We start from the raw sequence: 14,755 nt of genomic DNA on the forward strand, positions 1-14,755 counted from the left end.
TTTCAGAAAATAATTTGGAAATATGAAACAAAGTTCTTAAAACGTTCATAACCTTTGGCCCAGGAATTTCACCTCTAGGAATCTGTCCTAAGGAAATAATCAGAAGTATTCAATACAAACAAGTATTTATGTATTAAGATCTCCATTAACACATCATGGACAGCAAAAGAATTAAGAAAACTTACACAGACAAAAGGAATATATGTGTTAAATTATGGTACTCTCATATGATGAACTACTTTGCAGCTACTGACAATTATTTTCAAAGAACTCTAAAGGACAAATGAAAAGGCTCAAAATACAACATTAATGAAATAGAAAACTAAGATATAAAATTTTAAATCTGACAATACCAAGTATTGGCAAGAAGGTATAAAAATGAAAACTCCCATAGACTGCTGTGGGAGAAGAAAATAGTATGAGCATTTTCCAAGCAACTTGGCAACATCCACTATAGATGAAATGAAGACACACTAGAACCCAGGTTATACACATCATATCCTCAAGAGAGACTCCAAAAAGAGGTTTGTGGTACCATTCATTTAACAGAAAAAAAAGAAACAAAAGACACTAAATGTTCATCAATAGGAGAATAAACTACAGTACAGAAATACAAGAGTTCAAATAAATATCAACACATAAATCTCAAACACATAAGGGTGGCTGTATACCTGAAACTTATATTTAAAAAGTAAATAAATAAAAATAAGGGTGAAAAAAGCAAGCTGCAAAAGACATATATAGGATAATACTTTATATAACTTTAAAACATACAAAAGTAATATATTATTGTTTACACACCCACACATATGTATAGCATAAAAAAATGAATGGAGAGAATGCACACCAAGTTCAGAAGACTGGTCACTCTCAGGAGGCAGAAAATGGAAAGGAACTGAAAAAGAAGCAAATACAGCAAATGCCAACCCTGGTTATGGAGTAGTTGTTATATTATTCTCTGTATCTTTATGTATTTTGAGATATTTCATTTAAAAGATGAGTTTGATTAAATACTATAATCTCAATTATGTATATTTACATACATTATGGAAAAAAGACTAAAGAAATTAACAGTGGCTAAGAATAATTTTCATTTCTAAGGTTTTATATATTCTAAGCAAAAACAAGTATTTAATTTTATTTTTAAAGTTAAGCTTTTAAAGGACATATTTATATTTTCTTATGTAATCAAATATGAATTTACCACTCAAAAAATGTATTTATAACCTTCCTCATTATCTTCTGAGTTTCCATCATCTTTAAAGCAATGTTCTCCAAGTAAATATAATAACCTACTTTAAAACAGTGGTTCTTGAAGTGTGGTTAGGGGACCCTAGGAGCCTCTGAGACTCTTTCAAAAGGTGCTGAGATATAAAAACTATTTTTATAATAACACTAAGATGTTATTTTCCTTCCTCACTCTCATTCTTTCAAGAGTGTATAGTAGAGCTTTCCAGAGGCTTGTCATGTGTGATGTCACAAAAGATTGAATATAGAAGCAGATATGAGATATTAAACCAGACATTTTAAAAACTTGCTGAAATCACCTGGTTTTATTTTGGAAACTTTTCATAAAAAATGCTAAAAAAGCAATGGGTTCAGATTATTTTTAAATAAATAAATATTTTTATATTTTCTCAGTTTTAATTTCCAATATGTTAAATACCAATAGATGTAAAAACAAAAGCTTTTTGGGGTTCTAATAATTTTTAATACAGTAAAGGGATCTTGAGACCAAAAAGTTTGAAAACGGCCACTCCAAAAGTATTCCTCTAGATTTAATTATCCTGGGATTTAGCAAACAAGCTATATGCACCCTAAATAAGCACCTCTTGTCTTTATGGCAGTGGGTGGATAGGGAAAGGAGGTCAAGAACCACTGTTTATAAATTTTGTTACTATCTTCCCTTCAGACTCCACCTTTTCCAAAATATAGTTTTAATTCTTTTTACATCATCCTCAAATAGAACCTACCCAACCTCCTGATTCCATTACCTGTTTTTCCCTGAGCCTTGTCCCACTTTGCTCTGTTTTCAACTGAATGGTGAAAATCATAACAAGAGCAAAAAATACAGTTTTATGTGAAGGTAAGATAAATATTATATATGGTTGTCAAGCAATAGAGAGAGATTTAAAGTCTAAGTACCAAAGAATACCGGACTCCAGTGTCCAGACAGGACTTCAACCCCACCTCTGCAGCTGTAGCCATGTAGATTATGTAACTTCTGTAAGAGTACAGATAATGATCCTTGCCTATTTTGCAGTATTTATAATCACCATGACCAAGCACTCTATAAATTTAAAATGATATTATCATGCTTAATTATCATGCTTAATCTAGTTTCTCAGATTCAAGTCCAAAATTTCAATTCAATTCAACAAATGTTTGTTAAGCATACACTATGTGAAAACCAACATTAACTTTAGCAAAAAGCAGACTCTTAACTTCATGGTCCCACCTTGCATAATAGGTCTTCCAATTACAAGCAATAGAAATAAGCTGCAACAAGAGTTGGACACAAGAAAGTTTGAGGAAGACTTCAGCTGGCTCCCAATATAGCTGCGCTGGGCCATATTCTATCAAAAACTCCATCATTTCCACAATCTGTTCATGAGTATATGAACATGCCTAAAAGGAGAGATACATATTATTATTATTTTTTAATTAATTTATTTATTTTTGGCTGCATTGGGTCTTTGTTGCTGCGCGAGGGCTTTCTCTAGTTGCGGTGAGTGGGGGCTACTCTTCGTTGTGGTGTGCAGGTTTCTCATTGCAGTGGCTTCTCTTCTTGCGGAGCATGGGCTCTAGGCTCGTGCGCTCAGTAGTTGTGACTTGCAGCCTCAGTAGTTGTGGCACACAGGCTTAGCTGCTCTGCGGCATGTGGGATCTTCCCAGACCAGGGCTCGAACCCGTGTCCCCTGCATTGGCAGGCAGCTTCTTAACCACTGCACCACCAGGGAAGCCCAGAGATACATATTATTAAAGAACTCAATCTGCCTGCTATCTTCTCCAGCAGAGCTCAGTGGTCAACAGATTTTAATAATAAAGCTAAATAATAATATCTTTCAAATCCCACACTTCTTGAGTCCACAGCCCACACGTGAAACAATGAATATATATAAATGATGTTTAATCTTTTATTTATAACTAGACTCATAATACATTTTGCCCAAAAAGGTAACAAAATGTTCAAATCACTGGTGCATATATTTCACAGCTTAAAAAGAAAAAGAAGCACCACGTAAAATAATTGGTTTCTTTTCAATCTGTGATTTTTAAAACACGCAGATACTAATCTTTGTTCCAAAACATACTAAGTTCAAAAATGACAGTGAAGTGGAATTATAGATGCACCCTTTCAGAAAAAAATTCCACACAGAAGAAGGTAGAATATCTAGTACTTTCCATAAAAGAAAGCCCTTTTACAGACATCTCAGTTCATCTTTTAGTTCTAGTATCCCAGAAATAGAAACTTACAACTGGGAGCAAAATAAGTCCTCGATATATCCATTTTCTTTTTTTTTGTTTTTTTGTGGGTTTTTTTGGCCACACCGTGTGACTTGCAGGATCTTAGTTCCCCAACCAGGGATCAAACCCAAGCCACTGCAGCGAAAATGTCAAGTCCTACCACTGGACCACCAGGGAATTCCCTACATCCATTTTCAAGTATTCTGCCTCCACACAGTGCAAGTATAATCCAACAATGTACATCCCACGTGGACTCCACTGATATGAATGTGCATTTCAGGCCCAAGATGCTACAGACAGTGCTAACAACGTTTCCTTTTTAGACAAGGTCCTCTCACCTTGTACGGGGGTTGAGGATGAACAAGAATGCCACCCTCAGTCCTCTGAAGTGACTGCTTCACTTGTTCCAATTTAATGGCCAGGTGAGCCTCAAAGTACTTGCGCAAGGCCATGCAGGTATGTTTCCCAGTTTGGCGGCTAGCAAATATTTCATCATCACTCAGAAGAGCACCCTGATCTTCCAAATTTAGAATCTCCAAAGTACTGATCTATTAAGAAAGAGGCAAAAGAATGGGGCAAAAGAGGAGGAAGAACAAAGAGGAAGAGAAAAGTAAAAGGAGAGGAGAAAGACTTCAATCAACTTTTGTGCTCATGAAGATTGACAAACATCAAAGTACATCTGTCCATACAACATGCTAAGAGTAGCCATATGAAAGCAAAACATTAAACCTATATTGAAAAATTACATAGTTTTCAATCATGTTGAAAGACAGAGAGGCACAAAACTGTTGCTTTTTAGAAGGATCAAGCAATTCCCCCTGTAAGATTACTATATTCAAGGCAAGTTTACAATGGTATAGTCCTCTTAAGAGGAAAAGAAACTTGTAAATGAAGGAGGAAAAAAGACTTCATCCATAAAAATGATAGCAAAATTCCTCCAGTCAGAAGCTTCCTCTCTTCAATGCCACTGAAGGGCAGCCCAGACAAGCAGGACCCCCGCTCCTCACAAAGAGAAGCCACTGAAGAACCTCACCAAGTTCACCAGACGACGAAGACCATCATAGCGGTCAAAGAGTTCCAATACAGCCCGGAAGGAGAAGCAGATTGAGAAAAACATGGTAGCATGGCAGCATCCTGAAGCATGAGAACATTCCATTAACCACAGTGTGTAGTTCACCACATCAGACAGAACGTTGTGGGGATGCATGCAAACCTGCAAAAAATAAAAATAAAACGTAATTTTTAAAAATTTGGGGGAAAGGAACCTTCACAAAAGGGAAGAAAAATTCACAGTGTAGATAGACATCTTTGCAAAATACAATAATCACTCCTGGGCAAGTCATTCTGAGTTTAAAGCTTAAGTTACAAATGAAATTTTATAACAATCTATTCCAAGCCTGAAAACAACCTAAATTTAGAGAAATATTTAAATTCCACCTAAACATACTGAGTGCTAAATTCTGCAAATATTTATATCCTTTAATGCTCACAACGCTCTGTTACACAGATATTAGTAGTCCCACCTAACAGATGAAGAAGTGGCTCAGAGACATAAGGGACTTCCCCAGCCTGATAAAAGTGACTGAGCCTTCTGATACTAAAGTCTACAAGTTTAATATCCATTCACTCACTGATTCGTTCACACACATTTTGTTGTCTCCTGTAAGTCAGACAATGAATTCTGAAGCATTACCCAGGTTTGTTTGATACTTTTTTATCTTAACCACAATTAATTTTGTACAAACACACACAGATTAGGTTACTACTCTCAAAAGATTACATATCCTTGCATAATGCTGAATCTTAAGGAGTAAAAAAATTAAAATCAATATATTACCCTAATAGTAAATATGCAAAGATGAATAAAGACACCACCCAAGAAGAATTTACCAACTTCACTCTACCAGAAAAGCCACACCACACAGAATATTAGAAAAATATTCCAGGCATAGATATGACAAGAGCTTCCCTAGTGGTGTCCAGGGACCCATTTCTTTTCAAATGTACAACCCACTTACACTTTTTTAAAAAATCACTAAATAAAAAGTCTTAGCTGGAAAAAAAAGAAAAACCAGAGGGGGTACTTCTGGAGCCCTGAGAACAACTGGAATGATTTTACTGTCCCTACCACGAACTATTTGTTAACATACACAAAGCATCATCTGTTGTTTTTATAATAGACTGACTCAAAAATGCAAAATATAACTCCACTGAGGGACATCTGAGAAGAGCCTGAAAATAATTCTAATGCAGTAAAAATGGCAAAAACTAAAAAAAAGTTCTGTGACCCCAATCCATCTTGGGTTTTTTGTTGGTTTTTTTTCTTTCAGAGAGTCAGGAAAAAAAGGACTACAAAATTTTATATTTTGGACCTTTTCTAAAGAATTTTACATTTTTAGAATGCTCTGTAAAGATCAGACATTCATGCTCCTTGCTTCTTTCATTAAAACCTAATCCACCTATTCATTTTTTCTTATCCAAAAGTTTTCCTGTGAATGTACCAGAATATTCCCCACCTTATCCCATTCCCATACATCTGAATGGACTGGACTTACTCTTTCCATGGCATCCTGGTTGTAGGACAGGTAATACAAGCACATGGATACACCAGTTGCAGCCATAGAAGGACGAGGAATTTCCAGTAATTTCTGTACTCCACCATGTGCAACAAATTCTGTGGCAAACTTGTTATGGAGCAGGAGAGATGCTAGGTGCTAAACAAAGAGGACACACATCACCGTGGAACAATCTAGAACAAATATCTCTTCACAGAACAATCTAGAACAAATATCTCTTCACAGTTGCTAAACACAAAGACTCCTCTGAAGCAGACAACCACTCCCTCAAAACAGAAGTAAAACCAATACTGCTTAAGGGAAACAAAAAAACAAAACAAAACAAACAAAAAAACTCTAGGATTCCATAATATTCCCTCCTAATACCAAAGGTTTTCATGAAGGTGAAAAACAAGAAATGAAGAATATTGCTGTACATAATGACATATCCTACACCATTTTATTATTACGTAGCTTCCCTAAAGGATTTTTGTTACCCTTCCCATTTTAATCCTTTTAACATCATCAGCTCTATGTTTTAGCTTTGGCTCAGTCACTGACTGACTCATCATCTAATAAAATCCAAAACTCTGCTTTCTTTTAAATTGATCCTCAATATATCCCCAAAGAAAAGTCTTCAGCAAATTATCAAAATTAGTAAATTTTTAGAACTAATCAGAATGCACTTTAAATAGACCTTTATTAATGAACTATTTTATTAAGTCTCTATTAGACAGGCCTTTGTTATCAAGTTTTGTCAACTTGCTGTTCAATTCTTACTAGCCTCTCTGGGTGGACCTGATCTTCTGGGCAATTTTAAGGGCAGGGAGTACAATGCAAGCAGCAGGCTACTCAATGACTTTGAACCCAGGCCAACGTGGATGGGGCCTCAGGAGAACTGGAGCCTCCTGTTTCTGTTGGCCTCCTGTTTCTCATGTCAAGGTGTCTTCTGGGTGTGATACAGGCAGTAGGTACAGACAACACAGATTTGTAATTACATGATTTGATACCTGTATAAATTTCACCAAGGTCAATGGCAAAAACAACATGTATGTACCCTCTTCAGAAGTCCTCTTAACACACAGACTCAGACTAATCCTTATATATAATTCAAATCCCTTCCCTCTTTACTTGGCTGATACACAAACCTCTACCACATTCCCACCAAGTCTTTCCCCAAGAAACAACTAAACCATGTATGGTTCCCTCCCCAATACTTAGGCCACTGCACGTGCTTTTTCCAATAATGTCACTACCATAAAGTGGCAGTTCCACTGCCAGAATCAGTAGGTAGGGAAACAGAGAACAAACAGGCTCAATCTTTACCAAGAACCTTAATTCTACTTGGCTCAACATGGCCCATAACCTGGCTCACCTCACTCATGTAGGCAAAGATTCTATTTTCTCTCCTTGTATTAATGTACCTCCATATAAGGTTCTAGTTCTTAATTTACTATTTTAACCCATTTTGTTTCTATTGATCTATAAGATCTTACAGAAAAACCAGAACTTTTTGGCCAACCCAATACTAACTTCAACACCTGTTCCTTCTACACAACTGAGACTTCTTTTTGAACAAAACAGTACACATAACTTTCTATACTTTTTATTTCCCTATAAGAAGGATCTCTTGTCTGATTTTTCCCTGTTCATCCTTATATCATTTTCTTTAATCCCTTATATGAGTTTGCACAGAAAACAGTTGAATAATGACACCCATTACAGTTCCTCATACAAAGACCTACAGAAATAGCAACTGCCCAAATCCCTTCTTCCACTATTTCCTTTTCAGGACAGGATGCTGCATCTGAAAGCAATAACTTTGGGTCACTGGAGACAACTCTGAGCTCCAGCTTCATCCCACTGTTCAAAGCATAATCATGAGTTTACACACTTTACACACACACACACTGCATCCCATACATAGGAATACATGTTACTCCAATTTATGTCTGGCCCCCTCCAAACTTAAAATTTCTGGGGTCTGAAAGGCAAATTTCCTCATTTCTATTTAATTTCAATATACTCTGGAACTGTGCTATCCAATGCACTAGTCACTGGCCACGTATGGCTAATTTAATTAAAATTTAGTTAAAAATTCAATGCCTCAGAGGCACTAGCTACATTTTAAGTGCTCATATATGGCTAGTAGCCACTGTTTTGAACAGCACAGACAAAGAACATTTCCATCGTCACAGAAAGTTCTATTGGAAAGCGTGGCTCTGGAATATCAGGAATGAAATTAACTTTGAACAGCCAGTGAGAACATTATCTCTTTTTCAGAGGTCTTGTCTAGAAGCTACTATTTCTCAAGGGCAACAGACCATTCCTTCCTTTGTGCCCCATACTTTTTTCGCAACATCTATAATATCTAAAAGAAATCATAGGCTTACATGCCTGTCTCTCTTAACCAAACAATAAACAGCAGAGACTTAATTTGTCTAATATTGTAAACATCACAGAATAGTACTGTGTTTAGTTACCTGTTGGGTAGAACTATAATAGCCACAAAATTATTCATTCCATTTAACCTCTCTCCCTTCAGATTACCTTAATTATCATGAAAAGGTATGGATTTGGTGGGCTAGACATACTTGCCCTCTTACATTTAGCCCCTTTGCAACCTAGAAAATCATTTACCTTTACTGAATTTGAGTATGCCTCTATTTCTTTACTCATTTTCTGCTTTATATTTTGTTCACTCTAAATAATCTAATATCATACAATATGTATATAGTTAATAATTGAGAAGAAGTGTTGTTAGCTGACAGAATACTTAAAAGGTAGTATGACCTAAGGTACTATATACACTTAATTTCTCCTCCTATCCAGTAACAATAACTGAGGCCACTCTCAGGTCTAGATCCACTTTCTCCCTTAACATTCAATCCTCTAGGACTGACCCCTGAATTTCTGTGGAGGCACTTGGTAAGCCTTATTTCTTCTATCTAAAAAAGAAATTTTCATTTGTCACGACTGACACATCTGGCAATAGAAACACCCTGGGGACCTCCCTGGTGGCAGAGTGGTTAAGAATCTGCCTGCTGGGACTTCCCTGGTGGCGCAGTGGTTAAGAATCCGCCTGCCAATGCAGGGGACACAGGTTCGATCCCTATTCCAGGAAGATCCCACATGCCACGGAGCAACTAAGCTCGTGTGCCCCAACTACTGAGCCCACGTGCCACAACTACTGAAGCCCATGCACCTAGAGCCCATGCTCCACAACAAGAGAAGCCACCACAAGAAGCCCACGCGCTGCAACGAAGAGTAGCCCCCACTCACTGCAACTAGAGAAAGCCCGCATGCAGCAACGAAGACCCAGCGCAGCCAAAAATTAATTAATTTAAAAAACAAAAACAAAAAGAATACACCTACCAATGCAGGGGACACGGGTTCTATTCCTGGTCCGGGAAGATCCTACATGCCACGGAGCAACTAAGCTCACGCACCACAACTACTGAGCATGCACTCTAGAGCCCGCGAGCCACAACTTCTGAAGCCTATGCGCCTAGTGCCTGTGCTCCGCAACAAGAGAAGCCACCACAATGAGAAGCCCATGCACCGCAACGGAGAGTAGCCCCCACTCGCTGCAACTAGAGAAAGCCCGCATGCAGCAACAAAGACCAAATGCAGCCAAAAATAAATAAATAAATAAAATAAATTTATTAAAAAAAAAAAACCACCACCCTGAACAATAAAATCCAGAGATGCTACATACCAAAACATATAGGCACATCCATGTCAATAAAATGCTCAGTGACCTAATATTTTTAAGAACTTTACCTTGAGTGCCTCAAATGTAAGTAGGACATCATTAGTCTGTTTCAAGTCAATATAGAACATCATCAAATCCCGTGATCCAAGTTGCATGAATATGGGAAGTAACTGAAATCAACACCAAAAACAAGTCTTAACATTTGAATTTATTTTCACATATTTCCTATTCCTTTATGAGGAGAGAAGATTAAAGAAATGAGGTGCCTCTTCCCCCCCTTTATGAAGATAAACATACAAACACACTTTGATCGAAAAGGCCTTATCAGGAGTGACCTCCATAAGACTTTACCAGTTTGAGGCAAAGACTTTTCTGTATTAGAGTAAAAACACATCAATGTATAAAATGACACCACAAAATATCCCAGAAATAAACACAGTGGTCCCAAAATGTGAACACTACTCTTCCCAATAAGCTTACCTCCTGATATTCTCCTAAAGGGGTCAGATACTGGAGAATAAGTCGCTGCTCGATAGCAGGAGTCATAGGATAAAGGGTATAATTGGTGCCAATCACCCAGGGGGACATTTCTGACCAGCTGCTGTTAGACAGCTCAACAAACATGCGATCTGGATCAGATGATGAGAAACCCAACTTTTGCTTGGCTTTCCTAAAGCTCTCTCTGTCACCCTGTTTTGCTGACTTGTTTTTCCTCAATCCTCCTTCCTCAGGTTTAGTTGCTGAGTTCACTCTGCTACTGGTCTTGTGGCCTGAATCAAGATGAAAGGAGATCTCCATGTCTCCAGAAGCTTCCTCTTGTTCGCCATCCACTACATCTACAGCCATGTCGCCATAGTCCATATCCACAGCTTCTTCATCCAGAGGCAAAAGGGGTTCAGAGGAGAGCTTTCGTGGGCTAGGACGCTTGCTTTCTTGCCTCAAAGCTACTTCCTGAAGCTGTAGCTCCCTCAGTCTTCGAAGTACTATTGCCACCTATCAACAGATATTGGAATAAAAGGGGTTGTCTCTTCTGCATCTTAATTTAAATGATTCAAATAATTCTTACTTCCACTTAAGGATACTCATGCAATTATCTCAATGCCTGGTAATAGTAAAGATTTGATAAATATGTTGACTTGAGTCCTACAGCTTGATGAAATAAATAATGGCTAAAAGTCTCATTCCCCATAAAATTTCCCAGAGAACCCAAACCAGAAGATTTGCACATAAAACACCTAATTCACAACATATCTGGCTGGATCAAGCTGGGGTGGACCATCACACCTGAAGAGGCAGACACTAGACATATTCACAATTTTTAAAAAGTGTCTTTGAAAATCAAACATGAAGGTTTCTGAAACTTTTATCTGCCATAAGTTATATTGTGAAATATTGTCATCCACATTATACATAACTACATAATCTAATTTTCAAGTTCACCACTTATGTTTTACCTTTTCCTTTAAGTACTCATTTTTTGGGCCAATCCTAAACTGTAGTATTATGCTTAGCTTTAAAAAGAGAGAGTGATTAGGTCTGCAATTTCTTTTAATCTGCATTAAAAAAAAAAAAGAATGGTGGATGGATATAAAGAGGGGTGAATGGATGAATGGGTATGTCATGAATATAAGTTTGGTAAAATATTCACAACAATGTAAGTGGTGTGTATACAGGTGTTCACTGTAAAATTATATCTTGCTATACGTTTGAAATTTTTCATAATCCAGATGTTGGGAAGGGAAAGAGAATAGTACTATTTATCTGGTACAAAATATCATGATCCTTGACAAGATGAAAAACAGCTATTTTCTAGTAAAAAAAAAAAAAAAAAAAAAAAAAAAAGGTCCAATCAAAACTCTTATGAAAATTAGTCTTGAAATACTGAAATTATAGCTATACTCTAGTACAAGGTAACAAATAAGATCTACCTATTCAAGTTCAGTAGCAAGAAAGAACGAGTGAATACACTCCTATCTTATGCAAAAAAAATCATTCTAACATGGTCCTTACCAGCTGTGAATTTTCATCCCTGTAGTTGGCAGCAATGTCTTGATTTTCCATAGCACCTCCTAACAGACCAGTAGAATATGTCCTCAGTGGCTGATCAGCCCCTTGGGCCCATTTGAAAAGATTCTCAACAATTCCTTCCTATAGTAAAGGAAATGAAATAGCACAATTCAGGAAAAAAAAATTCATAACTAAAGTTATAAGCAAAGACTTCAGTCTTGTAAAAAAATTTTTTTAATAAAACATTTCAAAATTGCTCATAAGTTTAAAAAATCCAAGTGAACTCAATGTACAATAGTAGGTGGTTTAGTTAAAATATCTGTGCACTGTGAAACAAAATCCTATTTATCCACTAAAACTCAAGCTAAAGATCAACAATCACATAATGTAGTCCTACTTTAGCTGTTAAGACCCAAAAGGTTCCATGACCAAGTGGGGAGCCTTAAAAATTCTATATCTCTCTTTGAAGTTCACAATGCACAATTAACATTATCATTAACAGTCCACAGAAAATGAAAATCACCTCTGTGATTTACCACCGAGTTTAAGAAACAGAAACCTCCCATGTGTCCCCCCCTCCTTATACCACCTGCCTCCTCCCTCCCCCAAAGGGTATCTGCATTACTAAATTTTAATAATTTTCTTGTAAGGCTTTTGTTAAACGTTATATGCTTTGAACTGTATAAATTGTGTGGTGCCATGTGTATTTTTCTGCAACTTGTTTCTTTTACACATTATGTTTTTTACATTCATCTATATGGTTACATGTAATTGTCACAAATAGCACTCAATATAAGACAGGCTTTACACATAACATTTAATCCTCATATCAACCCTATATGATTAGGTAAGTTCTATATTTACAGAAGAGAAAACTGTCACAATGAGGTTAAGTAACTTACCAAAAGTCACAAAACTAGTAAGTGGCAAAGCTGGGATCTCATCCTAGGCAGTGTACCTCCAAATGCTCTTCATCTCCATATTCTGCTGCTGCTATTCTGTTGGCTTAACCATACCTATTTTTGTGCAAGCATGTCCCTAGAGTAGACACCTAGGAACAGTACTAAGTCACAGGTGTGTTTCCTCAACTTTACTAGAGGAGGCCAAACTATTTTCCAAAATGACAATTCACATTTCCTACAGCGAATAGTTCTTTTTTCCTACATCTTTACCAACATCTGGCTACTATCAGACTTTTAATTTTTTGCACCATGGTGGGTATAAAAAATTAACATTTCATTTAACTTGAATTTTCTCATTTACTAATGAAGTGCAGCATTTTTTTTCATGCCTTCTAACCATTCATACTTCCACTTTCTGTGAAACACTCATGTCTTTTACCAGTGTTTCATGATAAGCACAAGTTCTTAATTTTTATATAATCATACTTAGCAATATTTTCTTTTAAACGTGTGCACTTTATATCTTAAACTCTTCCCTAGGGTCATGGTGTCATTCTCCTATATATTTTCAAGTTTTAAAGTTTTTTTTTTAAAAATTAACACTCTGAAAACACATTTTGAGAAATTTTGTTTTAAAATACTTATTGAGGGGCTTCCCTGGTGGTGCAGTGGTTAAGAATCCGCCTGCCAATGCAGGGACACAGGTTCAATCCCTGGTCCGGGAAGATCCCACATGCTGCGGAGCAACTAAGCCCCTTGCACCACAACTACTAAGCCTGTGCTCTAGAGCCCGTGTGCCACAACTACTGAAGCCCGTGCACCTAGAGCCCGTGCTCTGCAACAAGAGAAGCCATGACAATGAGAAGCCCGCGCACAGCAATGAAGAGTAGCCCCCGCTCGCAGCAACTAGAGAAAGCCCACGCACAGCAACGAACACCCAGCACAACCCAAAAAAATTAATTAATTTAAAATAATAATAATAAAATAAAATACTTATTGATATGAAAATATACGTACCATCAATATTAAGTCTATCATCCTGCCCTATTTCCAAACAGTATAAGAAACTTAAAACACTAACTTCAACTATTTCCTTCCATCTACATGTTACCCAGAATTTCTGTTTGCCCTTTTGCCCTCCAAAATTGTTTATTTTGGTCAATATTTCTAGGTTTACAGAAGTTCTCCGAAGACATTTTCTACTATTATCTGGCCTCTACTGATGCTGTGGCAAAGCATGCTATGTTAATCTGCAGGAAACTTTTTTACTCTAGTTGCTTTTTATTACTATTTTTTGAGTGGTTTTGTTTATTCATTCATTCATTCATTCATTTAGGCTGCGTTGGGTCTTCGTTGCTGCACGCAGGCTTTCTCTAGTTGCGGCAAGCTGGGGCTACTCTTCATTTTGCGGTGCACGGGCTTCTCACTGTGGTGGCTTCTCTTGTTGTGGAGCATGGGCTCTAGGCACGGGGCTTCAGTAGTTGTGGCATATGGGCTCAGTAGTTGTGGCTTGCAGGCTCTAGAGCGCAGGCTCAGCAGTTGTGGCACACAGGCTCAGTTGCTCCGTGGCATGTGGGATCTTCCCGGACCAGGGCTCGAACCCATGTCCCCTGCATTAGCAGGCGGATTCTTGACCACTGCGCCACCAGGGAAGTCCCATTCTAGTTGCTTTTATTTTTTTATTTTATTTATTTATTTATTTATTTATTTATTTATTTATATTTTTTTTTTTAGTTATTTCTGAGATATACATTTTAAAGTAATAACTAGGATTATTACTTATAACATTATACCAGAACATATAAGATTTTTAGAAATTTCATGTAATGTCTGAAACATTTATATTAACATATTTCCATACATATTTCCATACAAGTACAAATATAAGATTTTTAGAAATTTCATGTAATGTCTGAAACATTTATATTAACATATTTCCATACATATTTCCATACAAATACAAATATGATTTTTAGAAATTTCATGTAATGTCTGAAACATTTATATTAACATATTTCCATACATATTTCCATACAAATACAAATATAAGATTTTTAGAAATTTCATGTAATGTCTGAAACATTTATATTAACATGTTTCCATACAAA

The 14,755-nt window shown here is 36.7% G+C and overlaps 1 protein-coding gene across 4 annotated transcripts in view; it reads right to left on the reverse strand.

Moving 5' to 3' along the window:
- DCAF1 (DDB1 and CUL4 associated factor 1) overlaps positions 1 to 14,755 on the reverse strand; it is an 88,787-nt gene that overhangs the window by 31,261 nt on the left and 42,771 nt on the right. For 3 of the 4 annotated variants that reach the window (XR_009505866.1, XM_059939769.1, XM_059939768.1), the window contains 7 exons: positions 11,749 to 11,886; positions 10,219 to 10,731; positions 9,807 to 9,908; positions 6,024 to 6,182; positions 4,502 to 4,681; positions 3,807 to 4,016; positions 2,459 to 2,628 (listed from right to left, as the gene is read on the reverse strand). Coding sequence is in view for 3 of the 4 variants with exons in the window: in XM_059939769.1 (XP_059795752.1) it covers positions 2,459 to 2,628; positions 3,807 to 4,016; positions 4,502 to 4,681; positions 6,024 to 6,182; positions 9,807 to 9,908; positions 10,219 to 10,731; positions 11,749 to 11,886 (1,472 nt within the window). In the remaining variant the exon portion in view is untranslated. The remainder of the gene's footprint in view (positions 1 to 2,458; positions 2,629 to 3,806; positions 4,017 to 4,501; positions 4,682 to 6,023; positions 6,183 to 9,806; positions 9,909 to 10,218; positions 10,732 to 11,748; positions 11,887 to 14,755) is intronic. The other variant, XM_059939770.1, reaches the window with a different exon arrangement.

The sequence above is a fragment of the Balaenoptera ricei genome, chromosome 11 (assembly GCF_028023285.1).
Source record: "Balaenoptera ricei isolate mBalRic1 chromosome 11, mBalRic1.hap2, whole genome shotgun sequence".
Taxonomy (NCBI): domain Eukaryota; kingdom Metazoa; phylum Chordata; class Mammalia; order Artiodactyla; family Balaenopteridae; genus Balaenoptera; species Balaenoptera ricei.